The 27,462-nt window shown below is 37.0% G+C and overlaps 1 protein-coding gene and 1 long non-coding RNA gene across 2 annotated transcripts; both read right to left on the bottom strand.

The window, feature by feature from the left end:
• Positions 1–2,535: 2,535 nt before the first annotated feature.
• Positions 2,536–4,454, bottom strand: LOC138330992 (uncharacterized). Its single transcript, XR_011209640.1, has 4 exons — positions 4,338–4,454; positions 3,975–4,050; positions 3,404–3,472; positions 2,536–2,559 (listed from the first exon to the last, which is right to left on the bottom strand). It is a non-coding gene; the product is annotated as an uncharacterized lncRNA (long non-coding RNA).
• A 9,378-nt stretch (positions 4,455–13,832) lies between these two features.
• Positions 13,833–14,150, bottom strand: LOC138330777 (uncharacterized). The gene has a single exon (XM_069278298.1). It carries the CDS (start codon positions 14,148–14,150, stop codon positions 13,833–13,835), a length of 318 nt encoding a protein of 105 aa, XP_069134399.1.
• Positions 14,151–27,462: the final 13,312 nt, after the last annotated feature.

Raw genomic sequence — 27,462 nt, 5'->3', positions numbered from 1 at the left:
AACCAACTTTTATAAAATATAGACTCATTAAGGAGCTTAATCTATATCCTTTATTAGACACTCTACCCAAAGTACATATATGTGAAAAGAAGTAAAGTCATATTTATCTTATAAAATTACAAGAAATGTTTTTGAACCAAATTGTCCACAATGCTATTTCACACACAGGTTTGGTATAGAATCCTGCTTTGTGGACACGGTGTCCACAATGTAACCACACACAGGAAAGATAAAAATAGACACAGTTGTAACTATTTGCAGCATGCTATTTGTCGAATCATTGCATGGGGTGATAAAGATTACATCTTTACATAACGGCTGATTATTTTTAGGATGAAAAATATAAATTTAAATTTCAACAGTTAACATGAATGAAGACAATACAACTCGCAATCTATTTTGATTACATCGTACTATTTATTGTATCAGCGGCGTATTACTATCAAACTGATTAAGCAGTCGTGTCCATTTTAATTAAAATAAAACAGGTAGAAAATATTGCCCTCTCCGCAATAGCGATAATACAATGGATAAATATGATATAATTTGTTTTCCTGTGTAGTAAATGAAACACCTCCGTCAATATATTATTTGCAAAACCTAATTAAACGATGGTGAAAATTCAGCATGAAATATCGCTATTCTTTCTTATATAAAAATGAAGTAAACATATTAAGAATAATAATTACATTTCTGCCAATAGCCATATCATCGTTTTCATCTTCAGGTACTGAATGTATCGTCTCTGATGATTGTTGCTGATAAATGAAAAAAAGTATCACATTATTTTATGATAAACTCAGTAAACATACATTCGATATTGTTTTGGTTGATTTCCTAGTCATAAAGTAAATAACAAATAGAAAATGATCCGGAAGTTAAAAATAAAAACCCCAATTTTAATAAAAAAAAATATATATGACCGTAAAAGAGCTTAATCTATATATTTTATGAGACACTCTACTGAAACTACATGTATCTGAAAAGAGCTTAATTAAAGTTATATTTATGTTATAAAAGTACAAGAAATGTTTTGGCACCAAATTTTCCACAATGTTATTTCACACATATGTTTGGTATAGAAACCTGATTTGTGGACACAGTGTCCACAATGTAATCAAACACACAGGAAAGATTTAAACAGACACAGTTGTAAATATTGGCGACATGTTATTTGTCGAATCGAAGCCTTGGATGATATAGTTTACATCTTTACATAACGGCTGATCATTTTGGGATTAAAATATCATTTTACATTTCAACGGTAAACATGAATTCAGAGAATACAATTTGCAATCTATTTTTACAACATCGCACTTTTGATTGCATCAGCGGCGTATTACTGTCAAACTGATTAAGTAGTCGTGTCCATATTAATCCAAATAAAAAGGCGAAAATATTGCCCTCCCCGCAATAGCGATAATAAAATGCATACAATACAAAATAATTTGTTTTCCTGTATAGTAAATGAGACGTCTACGTAAACATGTTATTTGCACAACCTTATAAAAAGATGGTGAAAAGTCAGCATGAAATATCATTATTCTTTTCTAATATCAAAAATGAAGTGAAAAATATAAAGATTCATAATTACATTTCTGCCAATAGCCATATCATCGTTTCTATCTTCAGGTACTGAATGTATCGTCTCTGATGATTGTTGCTGATAAATGAAAAAAAGTATCACATTATCATTTTATGATAAACTCAGTAAACATACATTCGATATTGTTTTGGTTGATTTCCTAGTCATAAAGTAAATCCCAAATAGAAAATGATCCGGAAGTTAAGAATAAAACCCAACTTTAATAAAAATATAGACTCGTTAAAGTGCTTAATCTATATCCTTTATTAGATACCGTACTCAAACTACATGTATATGAAAAGAAGTAAAGTCATATTTATCGCATAAAATTACAAGAAACGGTTTTGCACCAAATTGTCCACAATGCTATTTCACACACAGGTTTGGTATAGAATCCTGCTTTGTGGACACGGTGTCCACAACGTAACCACACACACAGGAAAGATGAAAACAGACACAGTTGTAATTATTGACAGCATGTTATTTGTCGAATCGTTGCCTGGGATGATATAGTTTACATCTCTACATGACGGCTGATTATTTTTTGGATGAAAAATATCATTTTATATTTCAACAGTTAACATGAATTAAGACAATATAACTCGCAATCTATTTTGACTACATCGTTCTATTTATTGTATCAGCGGCGTATTACTATCAAACTGGTTAATCAGTCGTGTCCATATTAATTCAACTAAAAAAGGGCGAAAATATTGCCCTCTCCGCAATAGCGATAATAAAATGGATAAATATGAGATAATTTGTTTCCCTGTGTAGTAAATGAGATATCTCCGTAAACATATTATTTGCAAAACCTTATTAAAAGATGGTGAAAATTCAGCATGAAATATCGTTATTCTTTTCTAATATCAAAAATGAAGTAAAAAAATATTAAGAATATTAATTACATTTCTGCCAATGGCTATATAATCGTTTTCATCTTCAGGTACTGAATGTATTGTCTCTGATGATTCCTGCAGATAAATGAAAAAAGTATCACATTATTATTGTATGATAAGCTCAGTAAAATACATTCGATATTGTTCTGGTTGATTTCCTAGTCATAAAGTAAATAACATAACAAATAGAAAATGATCCGGAAGTAAGGAATAAAAACCCAACTTTAATAAAAATATAAAACGTTAAAGAGCTTAATCTATATCTTTTATGAGACATTGTACTCAAGCTAAATGTATCTGAAAAGAGCTAAATAAAAGTCATATTTATCTTACAAAATTTACAAGAAAAGTTTTGAACCAAGTTGTCCACAATGCTATTTCACACACATGTTTGGTATAGAATCCTGCTTAGTGGACACGGTGTCCACAATGTAACCACACATACAGGAAATATGAAAACAGACACAGCTGTAATTATTGGCAGCATATTATTTGTCGAATCGTTGCCTGGGATGATATGGTTTACATCTTTACATGACGCTGATTATTTTAGGGATGAAAAATATCATTTTATATTTCAACGGTAAACATGATGTAAGAGAATACAACTCGCAATCCATTATGACTACATTGTACTATTTGTTTTACCTGCGGCGTATTACTATCAAACTGATTAAGCAGTTGTTTCCATATTAATTCAAATAAAAAATGGCGAAAATATTGCCCTCTCCGCAATAGCGATAATAAAATGGATAAATATGAGATGATTTGTTTTCCTGTGTAGTAAATGAAACATCTCCGTAAACATATTATTTGCAAAACCTTATTTAAAGATGGTGGAAATTCAGCTTGAAATATCGTTATTCTTTTCTAATATCAAAAATGAAGTAAAAAAAATAATATTAAGAATAATAATTACCTTTCTGCCAATAGCCATATCATCGTTTTCATCTTCAGGTATTGAATGTATCGTCTCCGATGATTCCTGCTGATAAATGAAAAAAAGTATCATTATTATTTTATAATAAACTCAGTAAACTACATTCGATATTGTTTTGGTTGATTTCCAAATAATGAAGTAAATCAGAAATAGAAAATGATCCGGAAGTTATGAATAGAATACCAACTTTGATAAAAATTAGAATCGTTAAAGAGCTCTATCTATAACTTTTATGAGGCACTGTACTCAAACTACATTAATATGAAAAGAATTAATGTCTTATTTATCTTGAAAGATTACGAGAAACGGTTTTGTACCTAATTGTTTGGTATAGAATCATTGAAATATATGATAAGAAACTGTAAACATATTCCTGGTGTATAATTATAAACATTTCTAAATTATATTTAGTCATTCCCTTTGAATTTTCATTGCAGTTAACACTATCAAAATACATTATCAAACAAAACAATGTAAGACGAGAAAAATGAGCCAAATAATGTAGACATTGCTTTTCTGTCAGATTAAGAAAGTGTTGATTATAACTCACCTCAGCAAATTGATTCTCCCAAGGTAATTTGTCGATACCATAGTCGTATCTTAGTTCTTCACCTTGTGCAATATCCCTTTAAAACATATCAATATAATTGGGAAATATCTTCTTGGCAAATGTGGTTAGAGAGCTATTTTTTCATAATTCGAGGAATTCAATTTTAAGAATTCATTAATCCTTTCTAAAGGCACTCTTCATTTGGCCTAGTATAAATGTAAGCAAAAATAACAATATACACATATTGCTCTCATCTTTAAGTATATAATAATAGTTTCGAAATAGAATCAATTGATAGTATTTCATTTTACTTTAACTTTCGTATGTTAACTGGGTTCAATTTAAAATAATACAACCAATTACCGAAGGCTGAAAAGACAAAGACGTGGCGTGCCATCTAAATCAATCAATCTCATTGTTGAATTTGCTATTCCACGTTTCGCATGATTTACCAGGCGTCAAAGAAGTGCTCCTTCGGTAGGTTCTTCCGTAGCGTCAACACTTCAGAAAAACACAAAGGTTGGAATTTATTTCTTTTAATTTTTGACGGATATGTGAATATGCACAAGGTGTTTCTTTTTCAGTGTTTTTTTAGAATTGTAGTAGACGATTACATGAATACAACATCCACATTTCCATATTCTAGAAAGTCATTTACATGAATATGAATTTGATTTTAAATTCTATCTGCCTTTTCAGTAGTGTTGTAAGTTTAGTGTCATGTTCTACAGTGATATACTTACCATGCTTTCCTTCCTTTAAAAACAAAGTGGAAAGTGTAATTGGTATCAGGAACTATCTCCGCAGCTTTTCCTTCGATGAGTTTCCCGGCATACTCAAGAAGAAAATCACCCTTATAGATGAATCTGAGAGCAAATACTCCCCTACCTGAAACACACCACTCGCATTTAATACTTGTTGTGAAGTATTAAGATGATTTTCAATAACATATACATTTAGGCTTAGGTACCAAAACGTATGATGTATTAATGAATGTTTTAGAGCATGGAATGATTGTTTTGACTATTTAATGAAAAATTGTTATATGAACATTAACAAATAATGTTAATCGATTATACGTGTTGTATCTAGCTGCAAATACTTTTACAAGTATTAATTCCTCTTCATTTGAAAATGTAAAGCAATCTATAAATGTAAACACTAATAAAATATTAAGGATACGTATTAACAAGTATCCATTTAGATTATCAACGCTAACTTACCGATGAAATCATTTATATAACGATCCTCAAAACCAGGTTGATCTTCGTTTTTAAGGAGAAATGTTTTTGCAGTGTCCTCTGGTTTACATCGTCTCCTCTTTCGAGGGGCAATACCGACCTTAATGCGTAGATACATTGAGTTACGATATTTCTCAGGTATTAGACCATCAACGATTTCTGTCTTTTCATGATAACAAATCAATATAAATAACCCAACAAACTCATTTTCCTTGGTTATCATTTTTATGTATAAGGCATAGAATCGAAACTACACATTCATATCTATCTTCGTATGATTTATAGAATTATGTTTATGGCAGTCAGCATGCAATTACAATTATATCGATGAAAGAAATACAAGTACATCTAATACACATATAGGATGTATGGATGTATTTTACATATGGCACTTAAGTCTTGGTATAAATATATATATATATAAGTTAAGCCGAAATCGGGTGTTCTACTTCTATTATACGAAATGAAGAGATTAATCAAATGGCATGATATATAGATAGAAGGCCGTTCGTTGCCTCATTTATCTGTATGTGGTGATATTATATATAAGTATAGAATAGTATATATTGTATATACTTACATTCTTTTCATTATTCGGTTTTTTCAACGCAAAATCTGATTTAAGAATTTTCTTCCGCTTTCCCATTCTATGTGTAATTCCAAATTAGCACCCTTGCAAGAAAACAACACACGCACACGCACACGCACACGCACACACACACACACACACACGCACGCACGCACGCACGCACGCACGCACGCCTTTTTTCTTATATGGAAACGAAATCTTTCTGTACGAGTTACCTCCCTCCCAAAAACGTAAGGTATACGTTTGATGATACATTCAAGTATATGTAAAATAGCTGTTACCACTGGTATTCAACATGTTTTTATATAAGAGAAATTATGCGAATATTAAAAATATAATGTAATAGAACGTGCCATCTATAATATAAAAAATATTATATATATATATTCATCTGGGCTAGAGAAACGATTGCAGGATCGGTGCGAATACACTATATATAGTATGTAGTAATCGGAAGTCAAACTTCCGAGAGATTGAAAAACATGATCTTCAACATCAGCTAATACAACTGAGGTGGTAGCACTAATCGGAATGGAACGATCATTGAAATCACGGTTATCTATCCCTACACCCGTAGTATGTGTGTCATTCCAGCATGTGATGAAAGTGCAACGCATAAGGGGTTTAGACGAAAATGTTTTGTCCACAAACGAAGGAGAACCAGGACTGGCCCGTTGCAAAAGTCGCGTTTTTAAACAGTTCTGCATAGTGTCAAATATAAAATTTAATGCAGTATGTTAATAAGTGACAAAGCGAATGAGTAAATCTTCTGACACAGGGGATAGGTGAGTTCACTGGAAAATCGACGCCTTGTAAGATAATGAAAGTTACAATTCAAACTTGATCGGGACTGGCTGAAACGCTGCACCTGGAACTGAGAAATATTACATCTGCAACATTATTTAATTTCTCATGAATGTGAATTGCATGAATGGTAAGTTAGTTTACGCATAAGCATAAGCCCAATGTTGCTCCTAACTTTTGAACGACCTTGGTGTTTAAATTAAGTTCCTACAATGCAAGGGACATGGCTTTTGTTATTCACAGTTATTTAATCTTCCGTCTGCGGAAAATAAAGCCATTATATCAGAAACTGCTAAAGTGTTGCAAAATGTTATCTGTAAATTGGATATATATATATATATATATAAAAGGTGAGCAGAATTAAAACTATGATATCTGGAAAAGTTAAAAACCGTGTACAAGATTTACGTTTGCAACTATTTCGGTATTTTAGTAATTGTAAAAATGAATAATCTTGCGCTAGTTTATAGTAAACCGTGTTAGCATTGGTAACAGAGATATAAATTAGCCAGTGAATTTGAGTATCCACATTCTTATCTTGATATATTTTCAGATGTAGGTTTTCATTGCTTTAAATGTAAGTGGCGGTAATTTATTTCGTTTAAATTGTGTCTGGAAATGTTCGTTGAATGGAGTTGCTCCCCTTTGTTCGTATAGACGCTAGCCTAGATCTATTGTCATCCTCAGTGACGCGAGCGTTATATACATGTAATAGTATGCTAACGCCGATACGGTAAATTTCCAATACCGGGTTACCGCTGTATATGTCCTTATGTGAATTTTAGTCATGAATGGTAGTGGAAAGCGACACTAGGAACAGGAATTGTCCCAGGACGTTGAATGCAGCAGTCAGTAAGAGTGACAGTGGTCCCAGTACATTGAGTGTTTAGGCAGCAATAGCAGCCAGTGAGGATTTTGTAGCGTATTTGCCTACACAGAAAATGGCGTCATCAACGTTAAAGTCATATTTGTCTGGTATTAGTTTTAGTTTAAGCTAAATGGTTTTGCTGATGTTACCCAGTTTTTAACATTAAGAAAATAACATGTGGTCTGTCCAGACTAAATAAAAGAGTAGTCATCCTATCTCACCAGAGTTGTTGGTTAAGATATGATACAGATGTCACCGGTGTTCTGTAGTTCATGAGACAGCATTATTTTCAGCTCTTTTTCCGGTGGAATACTATGGCTTTCTACTTGTTGGTGAGTCGGTGGTGGTAAACAAGTCTGAGTTTGCTCATGTTTTATTAGCTCATAATGTCACAGTGTGTCATAGGCAGGATACAGTGCAAAAATAAATCGTTCTAGAACTGATCAGGTGGGAAAGGAGTCGTTATCTCTTTGTCTACAAATGGGTCGCTATCTGATGTATCCAGTGAAACAATATATCTTATTAAGTAAGCAGCTCCCTGGTGTGTTTTTCTGCAATGTAAATAGTTTCAGATTCAGAAAGTATTTGAATGCTATGGGGGTAAGGTCGGAACGTTAAAAGTCTCACTCGTTATGAGTTGGTGAGACAACATTTTGCATGAGGAGAAAATTAAGAAATAAGATCGCTGGGAGTATAAGGCCTTTCAAAGTAATATTACAGTTCCTAATGACAAGTTTCTCCAATTACATGCATTTAGTTATTGTTCGTATGACTTACCTGAAACAGCTGCAGATGCCAGACAAACCATATTGATTTTCGATTCTTCAGTCATCAGACGAGTATTTCGTCAGACCAGGACGTCCAAGGATACCTCCAACTAGGATATGGGAAGACATGTTATAGTATTGCATGGCATGCTAAAGGGGAGAACGTAGTAAGGGTGTTCGGATGTGTAATATATTTTAGGAATTGATTTATATATGTTATCTAAATGTTACCGTCGCTGGGATTACTCGTTTGTTGTCTTCTGTCGTCCATGCTGTGTATGTGTATTTCCGTCGCGGGTCAAATGTCGTGTGATTGGAAGAGAGTTAGTGTGGGTGTATGTGTCAATGTTTCGTGCATAGTTTCGTGTGCACGTGTGTTTTACGGGTAGTACAGAGCTCCTCGAGCTGACACTACTCCGTTGTCGTGTGTGGGCTGACTGTGTTGGTGTTTGCTATGTAATATTGGTTGTATGTCTGCACTGTCCTAGTGTTGTAGTGTTGGGGAAGAAGCCGGGAGCTGCCCCCTTATGTATGTTGTCAAACATTTTCCTTGTCAATGAGTACCACAGGGAATTCTCCCATTTATTCTAGTGCTAGTCATGTAGCACCAGTCAATAGTGTTGCCAGTCTAGCAGGCCCACATATAGGCCGTTCTAATATGGTTCTACCCCATTTACCATCAGTTAATCTTGGTAATTCATCAATGAGAATAAAGAGGAAAGAGAAAGAACCCCAAACTTATGATGGTACCAATAATTTCCATGATTTCCTTATTCATTTTGAACAAATTTCTCACTGAAATGGCTGGACAGACATAGAGAAAGCGCAGCAGATAACTATGTGCTTAGAGGTGTCTGCCCAGAGGGTACTGTCAAAATTAAGACCATCTGAAATGGATGAGGTTGAAAGTGTTAAAATAGTTTTGATTAACCGGTCTGACCCTCCAGGCAGGGAAGCTGCTTATAGGTCGGAGTTTAGAAATATATCCAGGAAGGAGGGGGAAAGCTTAGTTGTATACGGAGAGGCTCTAAGGTTAGCTGCCCGTAAGGCTTATCCACAAAGGCATTTGGATCTGTTAGAGGGAGATTTGGTGGAAAAAAATATAGATGGGCTGAACAATTATGACTTAGGCAGGCATGTCCAGTTTTCACATGTTAGGACGCTTGACCAGGCAGTTAGCGCAGCTATAAAAATAATTCATTTAGTGCTAGGTACGTTGGTTCAATTCCAGTTAGAAAGCCTAGGGGATTAAACCCTGAAGCTCCTGCTTTTGTCCAGGCTTTGTTCAATGAGGCTAGTAAAATTAGTGAGGCTAGTACCGAACCCGATTTGGCGTCATTGATACTAGAACAATTACAGAAGTTGAACAAAAAGTAGGATTCTAGGGGTAAGAATCAGACAAGGTCTAAAACTCCTAGTGACGTAACTGTTGCCCAAATACATTGCTATGTCTGCGGTGAGTTTGGACATCTGTCCTACGACTGTAATAAGAAAGGTGGTGATAAGATTCAGAATTAAAACTAGACAGAGGTGGTCTCGGGGCCAGAGTATCAGCTCCTGTTTCTGAGGGTGAAGGGCCCATTGTTGTATCAACCACCATACAGTCAAGTTTGTTTGCTAATGTGGGAATAGGTAGTTTCAATCTTAGTTTACTGGTAGACTCAGGTTCCTCTGTAACTTTGTTAGATGTGGAGTGTAATATATTGGGCATTGTTGGTCGCAACACTAAAAACAACCCGACTCCATCAATGACTGCTCTATTGTATATATTTAATATCGGAAATCATCACAACCATCGATACATACATAGGATACCATTAGAGGTGTTCCGGAAGGCACGGATATTATTAAAGATGCTTACCCCTAATATAAAATACACTACATTCCTCCCTTTCTAATTGAGAAATTGAAATGTTAGGAATCACCAATTTTGAAATTGACAGTTTATCAATTATAATGTTCCAAATTAACTTGTATCTCTCTCTATAAGAACAAAAAGAGTTCCCGCTATTTTTTAACCAAGTCTCTGCAGCCCGTTTTAACTAAACACATAAACACTATAACTCTAAACTCATGGCCATTAAATATAACACAGTCACAAATCTAACTTTCGCAGAGGCCGTCTCTCCCTCACTTGGTAACGTCTCTCTGGTTGCGGAGTCGCGATCAGAGCGGGTGTGGTTACCTTGGGTTCCGAGACATCCTTGGGAACACTAGGAATAGGAACACTTGGAACACTAAAAGCTGGCGGATCATTTACCGGTGGTGGTAGGTCCTGTGTCGTAACCGGATGATCCGGCTCACTCGCGAAGGGTTGGTCCATTGGGACCTTGGGTTGCTCGGTTCCACTCGCGATTGGCTGATCATACAGTTCCACTGATTCTTCACCGGTTGCCAGAAGTTGATCAACATGAACGTACCTGAGAGTTCTACCGACACGAATGAGGTACGTGAGAGGTCCAAGTTGTTTAACCACAGTTCCCAGAAGCCACTTTTCCTTTCCTCCACGGAAGTTCCGCACGCGAACAGATTGGTTACGCGCGAACGTCCTGACGCGAACACGCCCTTTGTCATGATGACGTTTCTGCGAATCCTGCTGCAGACTGACTCGTTTACCCAAATCTGGTTTGAGTAGGCTAAGTTTAGTCCGTAACTGTCTCTTCAAAAAGAGTTCTGCAGGGGAAACCCCAGTTACCGTATGAGGTGTAGCACGATACTTAAACAAAATATTTGCTAAGCGGTGCTTAATCGATGATGTATCTCCGTCTAACACCTGCTTAATAAGAGTTTTCTTTAGAATCTGAACGCTCCGCTCAGCGGCACCATTAGAAGCGGGATGATAGGGTGGTACTAAGGTGTGCCTAACCCCGTTCTTCTCCAAAAACTCTTGGAATTCAGAGGAAACAAACTGTGGTCCATTGTCAGAGACTCCAGCCACTTCGAGTGACTGTCAATTAGTACCAGAAAGTTATTTTGGTCTTTTTCGGCAAAGTCAATGTGTACGCGTTGCCACACGCGGGTCGGCCAACTCCATGGATCGATTGCGGACCTACTGACAGGATTTACACGAATTCACTTGTTGTTCGATCTCCTGGTCCAGTCCCGGCCACCACATATAGCCTCTAGCTAGCGCTTCCATCCGACACATACCGATGTGCTGATCGTGAAGATCGGAGAGTAAACGTTCTCGATATGCCATCGGAATTATTATACGAAGGCCCCATAGGATACACCCTTGCTCGGTGGACAGCTGCTCCTTACGGCTGAAGAATGGCTTGATCTCGTTGTCAGAGATATGATTTGGCCATCCTCTCAAAGTATAGTCTAGCACTCGCGATAGAATCGGATCATTACGCGTCGCGCAACTAATGTCCTTGGCTACCACCGGAAGCTCATCACTTTGTGAAAATCGGAAGATGTCGGCCTCTTCTGACTCAACATTTCCTTGAACTGGTAGTCTCGAAAACGCGTCAGCGTTGCCGTGTTCGGTAGCCTTACGGTATTCGATGTCATATTGATATGCTGAAAGGATCAACGCCCAGCGTTGCATACGAGCTGCTGCGAGAGTGGGTACACAAGTCTTAGGTCCTAATATTGTTGTCAACGGCTTATGGTCGGTCACAAAAGTGAACCGACGACCATACAAATACTTGTGAAATTTCTTTACACCAAAGATGAGGGCTAGAGCCTCCTTCTCTAGTTGAGCATAGTTCTTCTCACTTGGAGCGAGCGTGCGCGAAGCGAACGCGATGGGTCTCCCATCCCCATTATCCATTATGTGTGAGATAACTGCCCCTAATCCGTATGCCGATGCATCACGTTTGTTACCATCATATTGTACAAGCATGGTGTTTGCTGAAAGTCTCTCCTTACTCTTCAAAAATGCGGTCTCACATTCGCTAGTCCATTTCAATGGCGAATTTTTCTGTAGCAGTTCATGCATTGGTTGCAAGGTTGTAGACAAGTTAGGTAAGTATGACCCATAATAGTTCAATAAGCCTAAAAAGGACTTCAACTCTGTCACATTTGTAGGACTGGGTGCTTCCCTGACAGCTTCTACCTTGGAGGTGGTTGGGTGTGAACCCTCGCTGTTGATCATATGACCCATGTATTCCACTTCATTCTCAATAAACTTACACTTGTCTGACCGTAACCTTATGTTGTGTTGGTCAAGGCGCCTCAACACTTCTTCCAGCGTTTCAAGGTGTTTATCTTTGGACGGCGCGGTGATTAATATGTCGTCAATCCGGCATAGTACATGATCCAACCCCTGTAATATCTGGTCCATAACAGTTTGGAAAATGGCAGGTGCGGAGGAAACCCCAAATGGCAATCGATGATATCAATACAACCCAAGATGGGTGTTGATGGTGAGGTACTGTTCTGACTCACTGTCCAACAACAACTGTTGATAGGCTTGGGATAGATCAAGCTTGGTGAACTGTTTTCCTTCAGCTAACTGTGCAAACATATCGTCGACATTGGGTAAGGGGTACTGCTGTTCATCCAGACACTGGTTGATGGTTACTTTAAAATCCCCACACAACCAAATAGACTTATCCGCTTTCGGAACTATAACAATGGGAGTAGCCCAATCACTATGATCAACTTTGCTGATAATTCCCTGTGATTCCAGTCGATCAAGTTCCTTTCCCAGGGATACTCGCAATGCGAAGGGTACGGGGCGCGCTTTACATAATATAGGTTTCGCGTTAGGGTCCAGATGGATCTGTACCTTAAAATGTTCAATCGTTCCCACGTCCTTCTGGAATAACCGACTGTATTTGGACTTTAACCCCTCAATGCTAACCAACTGACTAGGTGTAGGCTCCCTTGAATCTGAATGAACTCTGAAAATCTGCTTCCAGTTGAGCTTGATAGTCTTCAACCAATTCCTCCCAAGTAAATAAGGTTTGTCTCCCTTGGCTGTGGTCAAAGGCAATGTCACCTGTTGACTCTATTAACTTACAAGGTACCTCCACTGTCCCTAGTATCTCAACGTGGTCACCGCTGTAGGTTTTAAGTTTCACTCCAGTGGGTTTCAATGATAAATCACTCAAACAGGCTTTATACACGGTCTCCGAGACAATACTGACCGCTGCTCCTGTATCTAGCTCCATATTTACTAATGTTCCATTTAAATCAACCTTCACCTGATAACTTGATGTCGAACCACCTTTTGATGCTTGAAAAATACCATACATTCCTAAGTCATCATCAGTGCAGGCCCCGTCGGCCTCTTGTATATACTTGGCCTTGACAGTTTTTCTCTTAGATAAACACGCCTTGGCAATGTGCCCAGTTTTTGAACATGCATAACACTTCGCGTCATTGTGTATACATACATCTGATGGGTGTTTTCCGCCACAACGATAACAAAGGTTTTTGTTGTTTACATTGTCTGACTGTGATTTTGACTCACCTGTCACTGCTTTCTTATTTAAATTACGTTTCGGTGGTCTGGATCTGGGTCCTTTGAACACTTTAATTACATCCGCCTGCACATGCCCAGGCTTCATTTCCGTCGTGTTCCGCGCGGCAGTTTCCATTGCAACAGATATTTCACATGCTTTGTCCAACGTCAATAGGCTACAAATCCTTGACTGCTAATAGTTTCTTCTGAATAAACTCATTACGAAGGCCACAAACAAGTCTGTCTCTGAGAGCTTGTTGGAGAAAGTTACCGTACTCACATCGAGCTGCTAATTTCTTCAAACCCACGACATAATCCGCTACACTTTCCTCCTCCTTCTGACTGCGGTTGTGTAATCTAAACCTCTCTGCTATGACTAAGGGTTCAGGCATAAAATTTCCTTTGAGGGCTGTCACAATTTCGTCGTACGTCTTAGTACTGGGTAAATCTGGTATCATGATATTTCTTAACAGACTGTAGGTCTGAGGCCCCATAACGGCTAGAAATACTACTACCTTTTTTATCCGTGATGTCGTTAGCGGCAAAATACTGCTCCATGCGCTCCACATAACACGTGAAGTTTTCAGACCCCTCGACAAATTCGCCTATTTTACCGACGTGCGCCATTGTATTCACTGCAAACGGGAGTTCCGCGAATGCTCTTAGCATTAGTGAACACGTGGAGTTCTTTTCCGAGTATCCTCGTCGCCAGTTTGTAATATATTGGGCATTGTTGGCCGCAACACTAAAAACAACACGACTCCATCAATGGCTGCTCTAATGTACATGTATTATCGGAACTCACCACAACCATCGATACATACATAGGATACCATTAGAGGTGTTCGGAAGGCATGGATATCATTAAAGATGCTTACCCCTAATATAAAATACACTACATGGAGGTTTATAACAAGCTGAGGGGAAGGCATAAGCCTGAGTTGAGAAGCTGATTTTGTATTTAGAATAGGGAGTCAGAGTTTTGTACAGGAAACTGTCGTAGCAACTCTCCATTATTTACAAGGTATCCTGTGTATAGATTTCCTAATGGGACATAGGAGAAATTTGAGTTTTGGTGAAAAATACCTGCAGATAGGAGGTCACAAGGTAAATTTAAATGCAGAGTCTGTGAGTCAGTGTACACGCATAAGCGTGTCCAATACTGTGTCTTTTCCTAAAACTTTGAGCTCTATTTTGCTGGATATGTGGATGGAGATATAGATGGTGAACTTGGTATTGTTGAACCTACTAAGTTAGTGTGTAATCAGGGCCTTTTGTTGGCAAAAACTTTGATATAGCCTCAGAAAGATAGGGAGGTAATTATATATAACTCTGTCAGTTTTAAATTTGATTTCTCAGGATATTAAGATCCAAGGTTATACTTTTGTGGGTAGTGTTCAACCAGTTGATCAGGTACATGAGGTTATGGATGATAATGGAAAGAATAGCTCTAATCATCCAGTACATTTAAAAAATGTATTAGATAGGACTTCGGATGAGCTTACACCAGGTAAGAAGTCAGAGGTAGAAAGGTTGTTACACGAGTTTCAGGATATATTTGCTGGTCCTGATGGTACTCTAGGAAATACTGAGCTTGTAGAGCATAGTGTAGATACTCAAAGGTCTTTCCCTATTAAATTACCCCCTAGAAGGATATCTCCTACTCAAAAAGAGGTGGTAGAAAAGGAGTTACTTTTTTACTCTTAGGCCTAGGATCAATCCCTGAGGTACACCGGCTTGCATACATTCTATGTTTGAACAACAATTATTTAAAAGTACACGCTGTTTTCTATCATCAAAATATTTTTTAAACAGTTCAGTTATTGTCCTTTGATGCCTAATTTAGATAGTTTGAGAAAGAAGACATTTATGTCAGACTCGATCGAAGGCCTTACTAACATCATAGAGTACAACACGGATTTCTTTGTCTGAATATAGTGCTTTACCAAAAATTAGATATACTCAGTAGTTGAAGTAAAACTGAATCGCCTGGTGTGAAACCTGATTGATGGCTAGTTATGAGACAATATCTTGCAAAAGTTATGTAAGCATTTGAAAATGCAGAGCTCAAAGACTTTCCCGGTGATACGTAGTAAAGATATTGGTCGATAATTCTTTACATCTTCCCTTTTTCATTTTTTGTGGATTGGAGTTACATTCGCTTGTTTCCATGTGGACGGTACTTTAGCTAAAAAAAGTAATTTGTTACATAGCAAGTCAAGAGGAATACATAAGACTGACGCTGTTCTTTAAGGATACGAGGACTTATCAGATCAGGGCCAACGGCCTTGAAAGAATCTAGGTTTATTAGTACATCTTTTACATCATTGCTTGTTAAGGTGGTTCGATACAGTTAGGCCTAAAAATTTCCTCTCGTTTAATTTTCTTTAAAATTTGCTCACCGAAAGATTGGTTGATAAACTGTTTATTAAGGCTTTTATTTGAAATTTGACCGTGCGGTTTTGGAAATATTGTACTCTCAATAACCCTACTTTACCGTCTGTTTTTCTCAAAATACAATTTTACACACATATATTCAAAGCTTGATAATTGACTGAAATATTACAAACAACAACATTTTTTTATCTTTAATATGTAAGTTTATATGGCTATCAATGACCTCAATGTCGTTTCCACTCTTAAAAACACAATAATTTCTACTGGATAAGTCTGTATTATTCCCGTGACTGTAGAACCACAGGGACCTGGCACGAAAATGTTTAACCAATAGTATATATATATATATATATATTATAGTGACAAGGGTATAAACTCGGCGGTCGAGAAAAACGGACCTATTTTATTTAAACCGTGATTATTTTAATAAATGGGTTCTATACAACATTGACATATCGTGACTACATTATGCAAATTATGTAAAGCGTTCCTAAGAACAAATGAACATGGCGGTGACAGTTAAAGTAAGGTGTCCTAGGCTCGGTTATAACCGGAACAAGGACGTTAAGCCCCATCAATCAATCAATCAAAAGGTTACAGTAAGTGAGCTACACGATGTTTAAATGGAGTTTCTACAAAGTACGGGTGATGACACCTCCAAAGCAGATTGTGGATGAACACAGTTATGGGTGCTGTTTACCACCACAAGCGTAGATTTTGTGATTTTGGCTGGGTTTTTGAGGTGCCCATTAGAGCCGAGACAACATTTAGACTGGGCAAAGAAATGTCTACCTAGCATATTTTTCGTAAATATTTTTAGGTAGTTTTTTTGTGGTTTGTTGTAGTTGGTCTATAGCTGTAGTTGGTTCTGTAATAATAGTCAAGCCATCAATAAGGTTCAGAGGTTTATTGGTAGTCATGTTTCATGATTTAAAACATACAATCGAAATAGATACATCATAATTTACATTGTAGTAGTTCGAATACAAGTTATTTTCTAAATAATGAACTGATTACAATATTGAATAAACAATTCTTTTGTTTTTGGGGAAATACTCATAAAATGGGGGAAAATAATTATTTAACGGTAGAGTACATAATATACGCTTTGTGTGAAAGGAGCCGACGGGAAGATTAACAAAAGTAAAATCTTAATTTATAAGTAATTCAATAAATTGACCAACTACAGATATTAGCAAAACAAGATAATTTCCTAATATGAAATAATCAAAGCAATAGCAATGAGCATGTTATGACATTAATTCCGATGATGACAACATCACCGATGTTCTTAATTACAAAAAAATACAGAAAGATTTATGAGTAAACATGCTAATTCTAAAGAAAATAACCTAGTTATGGCTAACAATTCCATGACTATAACATGAAATAATTTCATATTTACAACAAGTATTAAAGGCAAATAGTTCACAGCTGTTATCTCAAAATAATCATGTCTGTTCAATAAGATTTATTATTTAAATCCTAATGATCTATATTCTTACAATAATCAACATATGCCGATATTATCATAATTAAAATGATCATATTTACAAAGATAAACCATTATAATTAACCTGTAAAGTTAACGTTACACAGCGCAATGTAAGAGACGTAACTCAATAGGTTTAAATACAATATGGCGGTCTCCGCTTTGCGTGACCTTATCAAAGATGGTTAATTTCAATTATATTATCGGCTTCCATAATAAAGATTGATTTCTACCATATAAGTAACTTTGGCCGATAATGAAATTAATTAACACCAATTCCAATTATTTACTTATTGTATTTATAAACTACATATCGAGTTTGAAATACATTTTACAATCATAATACCTTATTAATCGCATTGTGTTATTAAGTACAAAAATAATAATTAAATCAATGAACAATTGACAATTTGAAGATATACAGTTAATAAGTAATCAAAAAGTAAAAATAGGTTACAAACAAATGTATACAATAACATAGAATCTCTTACCTGTAATAATAGTCAAACCATCAATAAGGTTCAGAGGTTTATTGGTAATGACCAGTTAAGCCTCTACTCTTATATTGACACTGGATGGCTACAGGTGATAATCACACGCAAACCGGCTTTTTCAGCTAAAATTTTGACAGCCGACACAAAGACAATGGTGACCGCCGTACGGTGCCAAAGAGTAAAAAAAAACATTTTCTATGACAATAAGATAGCTTCCGCTATCACTTAAGTAATCTACCTATTACGTGTGATTTCCTTTGATTAACAATTTCAAGATGACCGAAACATCCGGAAGTTAATCTCCCGTTTGAATTCATACGTGTCGGTCAGAACGATTTATTGACTTCAAATATATTGAAGACTTATTGATATGCCGACACATTTTTTCTCATATCAATACTAAATGAAATGTGTTACAAACATTGATAAAAATATATATACAATATGACTTTAGCTATAAAGTTATACTTTTGAAAGTTCAATGTGTTTACAAATAATCATTAGTTTCATAAGGGTAAAATATCCCTTATGATAAATTTCCCGATTCATCAAGCCATAACTTCGTCAATACTTGGCCAATTCTGTTCATCAAGCACTCAATGGAAAGATGCATTTTCTCTCTTTAAGGTAATATATCCGTCAATGTTGTATAGAATCCATTTATTAAAATAATCACGGTTTTAAAAAAACAGGTCCTTTTTCTCTATCGCCGAGTTCATACCCTTGATACTATAATATATATACATTTGTATATATGTATACTGTTAGTTTAAAAAAAAGTCGTGCCAGGTCCCTGTGTGTAGAACTCCTTCTACATGTATTGCGTCTTGTTTGTTTGTGTTTGTTTGTACATATGTGATGCTGCTGTCTGCAAAAAGTCGTAGTATACTGTGTTTTAGTAAGTATTCATGAAAGTAAATAAGAAACAGTATAGGTTTTAGACAGGATCCTTTGGAGACTATTGGTGGAATATTCCCATGCATTAAATAGAAATATTACAACTTTTTTGTCATTTCGCTGTTCCTATGTGTTACGTGGGTTGAAGCTGACAATGCAAGTTAATAAAAATTATTGAAATATTAAAGATGCTCCACCGCCGACAGAGCATAAATGATGTTCATCATTTGAATAATAATTGGTGTTAATCGTGTATATATGTATATGTCTAAATAAAACAAAAATAATATAACACAATTTATTTTGCCTTCGGTGCATGCGCAATCAGTACTTAATTTCATATAGGAATTAGTGCCACGGAATTATTTCTGGATGCAATTAATTAATTTTTTTTTAACTTGAAGTAAAAATAAAAACTCAAACTTTTCAATTGTGGTGATGGTGTAAAGTAAGTAACTTTTGTAACTGAAGAAAAGTACTAAATCGTCTGCTTCTGTTTTTAGTAGTGAATAAATTAAAAAAAAAAAAAATAAAAAATGTGAACTATTATTTTAAGAATCGTTTATGAGACATTCCCCTGTCGAGGACAGTCATTTTTGTTTTATAATCTGACGACTCACCGACCTCTATATATAAAGCGCGTGAATCGACACACGTGCGCTCAGTCATGTACATAATCTACAAATAGGTAAACAAAGCCAAGTTACCTGTAAAACTGCATGGGACTTGTTTTAGCAAGAAAACATGTCAACTCCTCTAAGCTGTCATTTAGATGTTTTTCAAAATAAAATTTCAACACAAGCAGATAGAAATCCAAACATTAATCCGTTCACATATATCCACGTATATGTAACGACTTGTTTGGCTACGACCGCAGTCATTAGCGTAGAGTAAGAATGATACAATTAATTTGTTTTGCTCTGGGTTCGACTGCCGCGTTAGCTTGCAGATTCCTATGTCTCGCTACAATATTCAAAGGTACTAGTGCGTATGGACAATGTACGACATCAAATTCATTTAACAGTTTATTAATATTTAACATGTGTAAAGGTGAAAACAAGAAAATGCCCGCGTGGCTCAGTGGGAAGTACTGTGTAATGGACAGTTTTGCTGCTAATATTCTCACGTTTTCGCTATCAGAATTAACTCCTACCCATCAATGAAAGACCGAGCACGTGGCGCTGCACACCGGACCGATTATCGATAGTTTAACCTCCAATTTCACAAACACCGTTCTCCAGCGAAGATTCTCAAAATATCTCCTTAACGGTTAACCCCGAAACACAACACAGGAGGCCCCCACTCTTTTCCAGCCTACCAACGGCTCTTAACACAAGAGTGAAGACTTTTAAATACTATCGAAACCCGTCTAAAAGCGAGACATGCCAAGTCCGACATTGCACAATTTCACAAGTATTTCAAACTAAAAAAATATAGCAAAAATATCGACTGACAGCGAAAAATACACACACAGTAATGTTAATGCATTTCCATACTATACGATAACAGCAAATTAGGGAAAGGATGGGCGACAAATATATAAAAATTACATAGGTTTCAAAAACACAACCCTCACCTCTCAAGGCCCGGTAGAAAAACTGAAAGCCTCGGCGCAGTCCCGAGATCTCGTGCCCAGCAAATTCCCGCCAAAGTCCCGGTTAATATAATTTCCGGAAAATATAGCAACGAAGCGCACCACAGCTTCGTTACATACCCCCAACCATCTAGACAGGCTGCGACCCGTAGCCGTAAAACTGATCCAAGGGAGATAATTTGAAAAAAAAAAACCACAAAGTTCCAACATTTAAAGTCAAAAGTAAGATGCACAAATTTCGAATTTGGAAGTATCCAGTTCACGAACTCGAACTAGAATAAAAATAGAATGGAAAAAACCAAACTAAATTTTAAAGAACCTATCTATCCTGTTCACGAACTTGAACTAGAATAAAAAAAATAGGATGGAAAAAAACCAAACTAAATTTTAAAGAACCTATCAAGGGGAGGTAATTTAAGGAAAGAAAAACCTTAAGTTCACAAAATCAAACATCTAACTAAAAGAAAACTTGCACAAAACCAAAATCTAATCCTTAAGTTCACAAAACCAAACATCTCTTAATAAGGGAGGTAATCCAAGGAAAAAAATAAAATTCCAAAATTTTGCACAAAGACAAACATGCCTTAATAAGGAAACGTCAACTAAGGAAAAAGAAAAAAGAAAAAGAAAAAAAAAAACTACCTATATTGTCCCCCCAACCACCTAGACAGGATGCGACCCGCAGCCACTAACAACTTACTGCACGAAAAAAAAATAATGTGAGAACTGCATCAACATACCGCGGCCATTCTAAACAGGAGCTAGAACATGTCATTATCCTTCAATTGTTCCTCACTGGCCAAAATCTCCATCATAACATGTACAACAACAACAAAAAACCAAAACAATTGTACAACAAGGTACCAAAAAAACAAAGGAGGTGGACTCTCTATATAACAATTATCCTGAAGTGGAATTGGGATTTAAAAAGATAACAATCATCCCAATGCCAGTACACAATATTATTATATCACATCACAAGTATAGAACATGTACAAGTATCACCGATTAATTATCCCTAAGATGTTCAACATTGATATTCTTGCTAAATAACCACAATGCTAGTTCATCAAACGTTAAAACAATGAAAGCATTATATTTCATCAAGCAATCCAGTACAAATCTACGAATTTTCATTTTCAACCAATTACACAAGTATTTCCTTATCTTTTATTTATCTTTATGGTTTTTTTTTTCCACAGATATTTAATTATTACATCTTTATTTCGTAACACCACTGGTACGTACCCGAAAACCTCCACTTTAAACAACCCTGTTGTATTAAATGTAGCATTGTCAGAGACAAGCTATGAAACCCCCAGACAGCCCAGAGAGTCACATAAGTTACGTGCCCTTGGTAGAGGTAGTAGCTGGTGGCTAGCAAACTTCAATACTCAGCTCACCTGGGATATCACTTATTTTCTCTACGAGTACATCAATCACTTCTGTTTAGTAGTGATTATATATATATATAGCTTAGGGCATGGTTGTTTTTCATTCCTTTTCTTTTGTATTTCTTTCTCTTTGTATACTTGTTTTACAGCCCTACAACCTATCTATCCTGTTCACGAACTTGAACTAGAATAAAAAAAATAGGATGGAAAAACCCAAACTAAATTTTAAAGAACCTATCAAGGGGAGGTAATTTAAGGAAAGAAAAACCTTAAGTTCACAAAACCAAACATCTCTTAATAAGGGAGGTAATCCAAGGAAAAAAAATAAAATTCCAAAATTTTGCACAAAGACAAACATGCCTTAATAAGGAAACGTCAACTAAGGAAAAAGAAAAAAGAAAAAGAAAAAAAAAAACTACCTATATTGTCCCCCCAACCACCTAGACAGGATGCGACCCGCAGCCACTAACAACTTACTGCACGAAAAAAATAATGTGAGAACTGCATCAACATACCGCGGCCATTCTAAACAGGAGCTAGAACATGTCATTATCCTTCAATTGTTCCTCACTGGCCAAAATCTCCATCATAACATGTACAACAACAACAAAAAAAAAAACAATTGTACAACAAGGTACCAAAAAAACAAAGGAGGTGGACTCTCTATATAACAATTATCCTGAAGTGGAATTGGGATTTAAAAAGATAACAATCATCCCAATGCCAGTACACAATATTATTATATCACATCACAAGTATAGAACATGTACAAGTATCACCGATTAATTATCCCTAAGATGTTCAACATTGATATTCTTGCTAAATAACCACAATGCTAGTTCATCAAACGTTAAAACAATGAAAGCATTATATTTCATCAAGCAATCCAGTACAAATCTACGAATTTTCATTTTCAACCAATTACACAAGTATTTCCTTATCTTTTATTTATCTTTATGGTTTTTTTTTTCCACAGATATTTAATTATTACATCTTTATTTCGTAACACCACTGGTACGTACCCGAAAACCTCCACTTTAAACAACCCTGTTGTATTAAATGTAGCATTGTCAGAGACAAGCTATGAAACCCCCAGACAGCTCAGAGAGTCACATAAGTTACGTGCCCTTGGTAGAGGTAGTAGCTGGTGGCTAGCAAACTTCAATACTCAGCTCACCTGGGATATCACTTATTTTCTCTACGAGTACATCAATCACTTCTGTTTAGTAGTGATTATATATATATATATAGCTTAGGGCATGGTTGTTTTTCATTCCTTTTCTTCTGTATTTCTTTCTCTTTGTATACTTGTTTTACAGCCCTAGTAATCAACTGCAGATGCCTCGTATATATATATATTGTAATACCACCTGACGTATGTACATATGTACAATGCCAAGTGACCTCTGAGCAGACTGGAGAATTTCAGCGCAGAAATGGGTGCTAAAAGAATTGTAACAGGCACCCTTGTTTACTTTTGCAATAAATGTATATTAGATGTTGTCGAGTTTTACAATGGTGAGACCATAATAATTGTTATTATGAAATAGACATCAATCAGCAATTGATTTTACCCCTAACATATATATTTGCACGCGTTACACCTTCCACTGTGCAAAGTTAGACACCACCAAACATAACTTAGAGAGTTGAATAATTTTCCAAGGCAGAAAAAGTTTAAGCTCCATGTCCCGGAACTCCGTACACGAAAACTTTAAGATTATAGATAAACGTAATAATCCCTTGCTGTCATTAACCTTGTGGGTTTCACAAGATTCCAGCATTTATATAAAAAAAACCAGAACAATGTCCCAAGAGTCTTTTAACCAAGTTAAATTTCCTTTATACTTTTAGACAATTCCAAAATCAGAAAAGTACCCATAGATAATTTTTCTTTCTGCCTTGGACACCACCTCCTTTTTACACGACTTTAGAACAAAAGGAAAAAATATGACATTATGGGAAAAAAATACACAAATACAAAAACATACAATTAACAAAACAAAGTTTTCCACCGGGCCCTAAACGATCCTACAAGACTGGGGAAGCCACTCTTATGATTTTACTTAACCCAACTCGAATGAAAATTTGGGGTCGACCAGAGACTTTTCCCGTTACTTATATAGCTCCCTCCCAAACTAATTAAGTCTGACCACGTGAGTACAAGACCCCAGTGTTGGTCGTATCAACTCTAACCACCAGAACCATAGTCCCCACAGTGGCCAGAATACCTAACAGCCAAAAACACCCACCCCAACAATTTTGAATAGGAGAAGTCCTTGTTAGGGTTATCTTGAGGTGTTGGTCATATCAACTCTTACCACCAGAGACACCCCCAACCACCTGGATCTTCTCCCTAACTAACTAGAATTATACCTACAGTCCTATCTCCATGCCCCTGGTCGCCCTCACCAATTACACTTAACATTACATACCACCCGTTCACCTACATAACAACCTCCCCCTCCCCCACCTGTTGTATATATGTGTCCCCCCAACCCCTGCTATATACCTACCTAAATTTTCTTTAATTCCCGGATAGAGAGGTGGCGCAACTCATGAAAATACCGCCGCATTCCCGTGGGGTTCAAATGAACCCCATCGTTCAGCAGCCGGGGGGACATGAGGCGTCGCCGAGCCACATAGCTCTGACCCCGGTCCCTCATCTCGAGGGAGAGAGCCAGAGACATGCGTGCTCGACGAGCCGCATACTCCGCCCCGGTCACCGCACGATGCCGGGTCCGCGGAAATACTGCCATGAGGGCCACCCGCTCTACCCCCCAGCTATCTAATGTATCTAGTATCATACGCAAGACCCCCATGAAATGTTGAAACCTATCCTCCCTACTATCTAGGTCGTTCCCCCCACCTGCAATATTACTAACCCCGGCCTAAATCCCTCCCTCTTCATTCGATCTACCAAGTCCACAATATCCCAAATTTTCCCCCCGACTTACCATAGAGACGAACCCCCACCCTCGTCAATCCCAGATCCCGAGTAAACCTCCCCTCCCTAGGGTTATTGATAAGATTGCTAAGTCTTGTTATATAACTATGGCCAATAATTGCCACCTGGCCTGATACTAGTCGTTTCATGTTTGCTTCTATATACCTACAACATACAAAAGGAAAAGATATATATATAAAAACAGGTCATAAATACATCCACAGACTAGACATGAACATTACGGAACTACTCATCAATACTAGGTATGAATAAATGGAATGTTCCTCACTATGCGTATTATTCCTTAAAGTTCTGATGCCCCCTGGGGGGAAGGGATATTCAGGGGTCGACACGGTGTCCTCCAGACCCCTGTGCTGCGCGGTTCGGGGTTATTACCCTGCCCGATCGGGCCCAAACTATAATGTTCTCCTTGTGTACCACTGAAATTCTCTGGAATCAAGTACTGGGGGTTTTTGTTACCATGGCCAAAAGCAACACCCCAATGTCCCGACACTTATCACATCAAAGTTCCTCCGGGCACTTTATATCACACTTTGTACTTCCAGAATAACAATAAGGACGTCTGGGTCCAGGCAGGGCCGTACGCATTTCCCCAAACCGCTTTGACGTTGTAGATCCGACAACGACACAGGGGCCTGGGTCCTCTTCCTTAGTTCCTCCCCCCAGGTCAGGGGCATCAGTATACAGCAGATATGAAAAAAATGAACAACAAATGTTAGTCCTCTCTATCAGCTTGTAATATCAATACTATTAAATAACAACAACCCCTCAAATATCCAAATTACAAGTTTGTATTTTCAGCACTGGCCTTATCAGTTTGGAAATTTAACTCTCTAACACCATATCAGTTACTACAATAAATTAGTCCCCTTCCACGCTTGATACTGTCGCCCATCCTTCCCCCATGCCCTGTTACACGACACCTCCCATGAGCATTCGCAATGAAAGTTTTACACAGGATTGTAAAGCCTATATTTCATTTCCAAAATCCGCACTGTCCACATTCCCACCAGTACTAATGTGAAACGCCTACACAAGTTCCGTTAATCAAGCTAACCAGACTAAATCTAGAATACAATAGAGAAACACAGTGCAAGCTATAAATAGCTCACACCTGAGAAATTATACACACAAGCGTAACCACTTAACCGAAACGTAAACAGTACACCTGTATAAATTTCACAGCCACAGGGACACGTCACCCCGCGTAGTAAATAAATGAGTAAGTAAGTCCACAATCAAAAATACGAATTAATTAATTAGTTAATTAGGGGCCCCACGTTTTGGGGCGCCAAATTGTAACGACTTGTTTCGCTACGACCGCAGTCATTAGCGTAGAGTAAGAATGATACAATTAATTTGTTTTGCTCTGGGTTCGACTGCCGCGTTAGCTTGCAGATTCCTATGTCTCGCTACAATATTCAAAGGTACTAGTGAGTATGGACAATGGACGACATCAAATTCATTTAACAGTTTATTAATATTTAACATGTGTAAAGGCGACAACAAGAAAATGCCCGCGTGGCTCAGTGGGAAGTAGTGTGTAATGGACAGTTTTGCTGCTAATATTCTCACGTTTTCGCTATCAGAATTAACTCCTACCCATCAATGAAAGACCGAGCACGTGGCGCTACACACCGGGCCGATTATCGATAGTTTAACCTCCAATTTCACAAACACCGTTCTCCAGCGAAGATTCTCAAAATATCTCCTTAACGGTTAACCCCGAAACACAACACAGGAGGCTCCCACTCTTTTCCAGCCTACCAACGGCTCTCAACACAAGAGTGAAGACTTTTAAATACTATCGAAACCCGTCTAAAAGCGAGACATGCCAAGTCCGACATTGCACAATTTCACAAGTATTTCAAACTCAAAAAGTATAGCAAAAATATCGACTGACAGCGAAAAATACACACACAGTAATGTTAATGCATTTCCATACTATACGATAACAGCAAATTAGGGAAAGGATGGGCGACAAATATATAAAAATTACATAGGTTTCAAAAACACAACCCTCACCTCTCAAGGCCCGGTAGAAAAACTGAAAGCCTCGGCGCAGTCCCGAGATCTCGTGCCCAGCAAATTCCCGCCAAAGTCCCGGTTAATATAATTTCCGGAAAATATAGCAACGAAGCGCACCACAGCTTCGTTACATACCCCCAACCATCTAGACAGGCTGCGACCCGTAGCCGTAAAACTGATCCAAGGGAGATAATTTGAAAAAAAAACCCACAAAGTTCCAACATTTAAAGTCAAAAGTAAGATGCACAAATTTCGAATTTGGAAGTATCCAGTTCACGAACTCGAACTAGAATAAAAATAGAATGGAAAAAACCAAACTAAATTTTAAAGAACCTATCTATCCTGTTCACGAACTTGAACTAGAATAAAAAAAATAGGATGGAAAAACCCAAACTAAATTTTAAAGAACCTATCAAGGGGAGGTAATTTAAGGAAAGAAAAACCTTAAGTTCACAAAACCAAACATCTCTTAATAAGGGAGGTAATCCAAGGAAAAAAATAAAATTCCAAAATTTTGCACAAAGACAAACATGCCTTAATAA

Source organism: Argopecten irradians, chromosome 9 (genome assembly GCF_041381155.1).
Source record: "Argopecten irradians isolate NY chromosome 9, Ai_NY, whole genome shotgun sequence".
NCBI lineage: Eukaryota > Metazoa > Mollusca > Bivalvia > Pectinida > Pectinidae > Argopecten > Argopecten irradians.
Note: the sequence above shows the minus strand (reverse complement) of the source record. Positions and strands in the feature narration are given on the sequence as shown.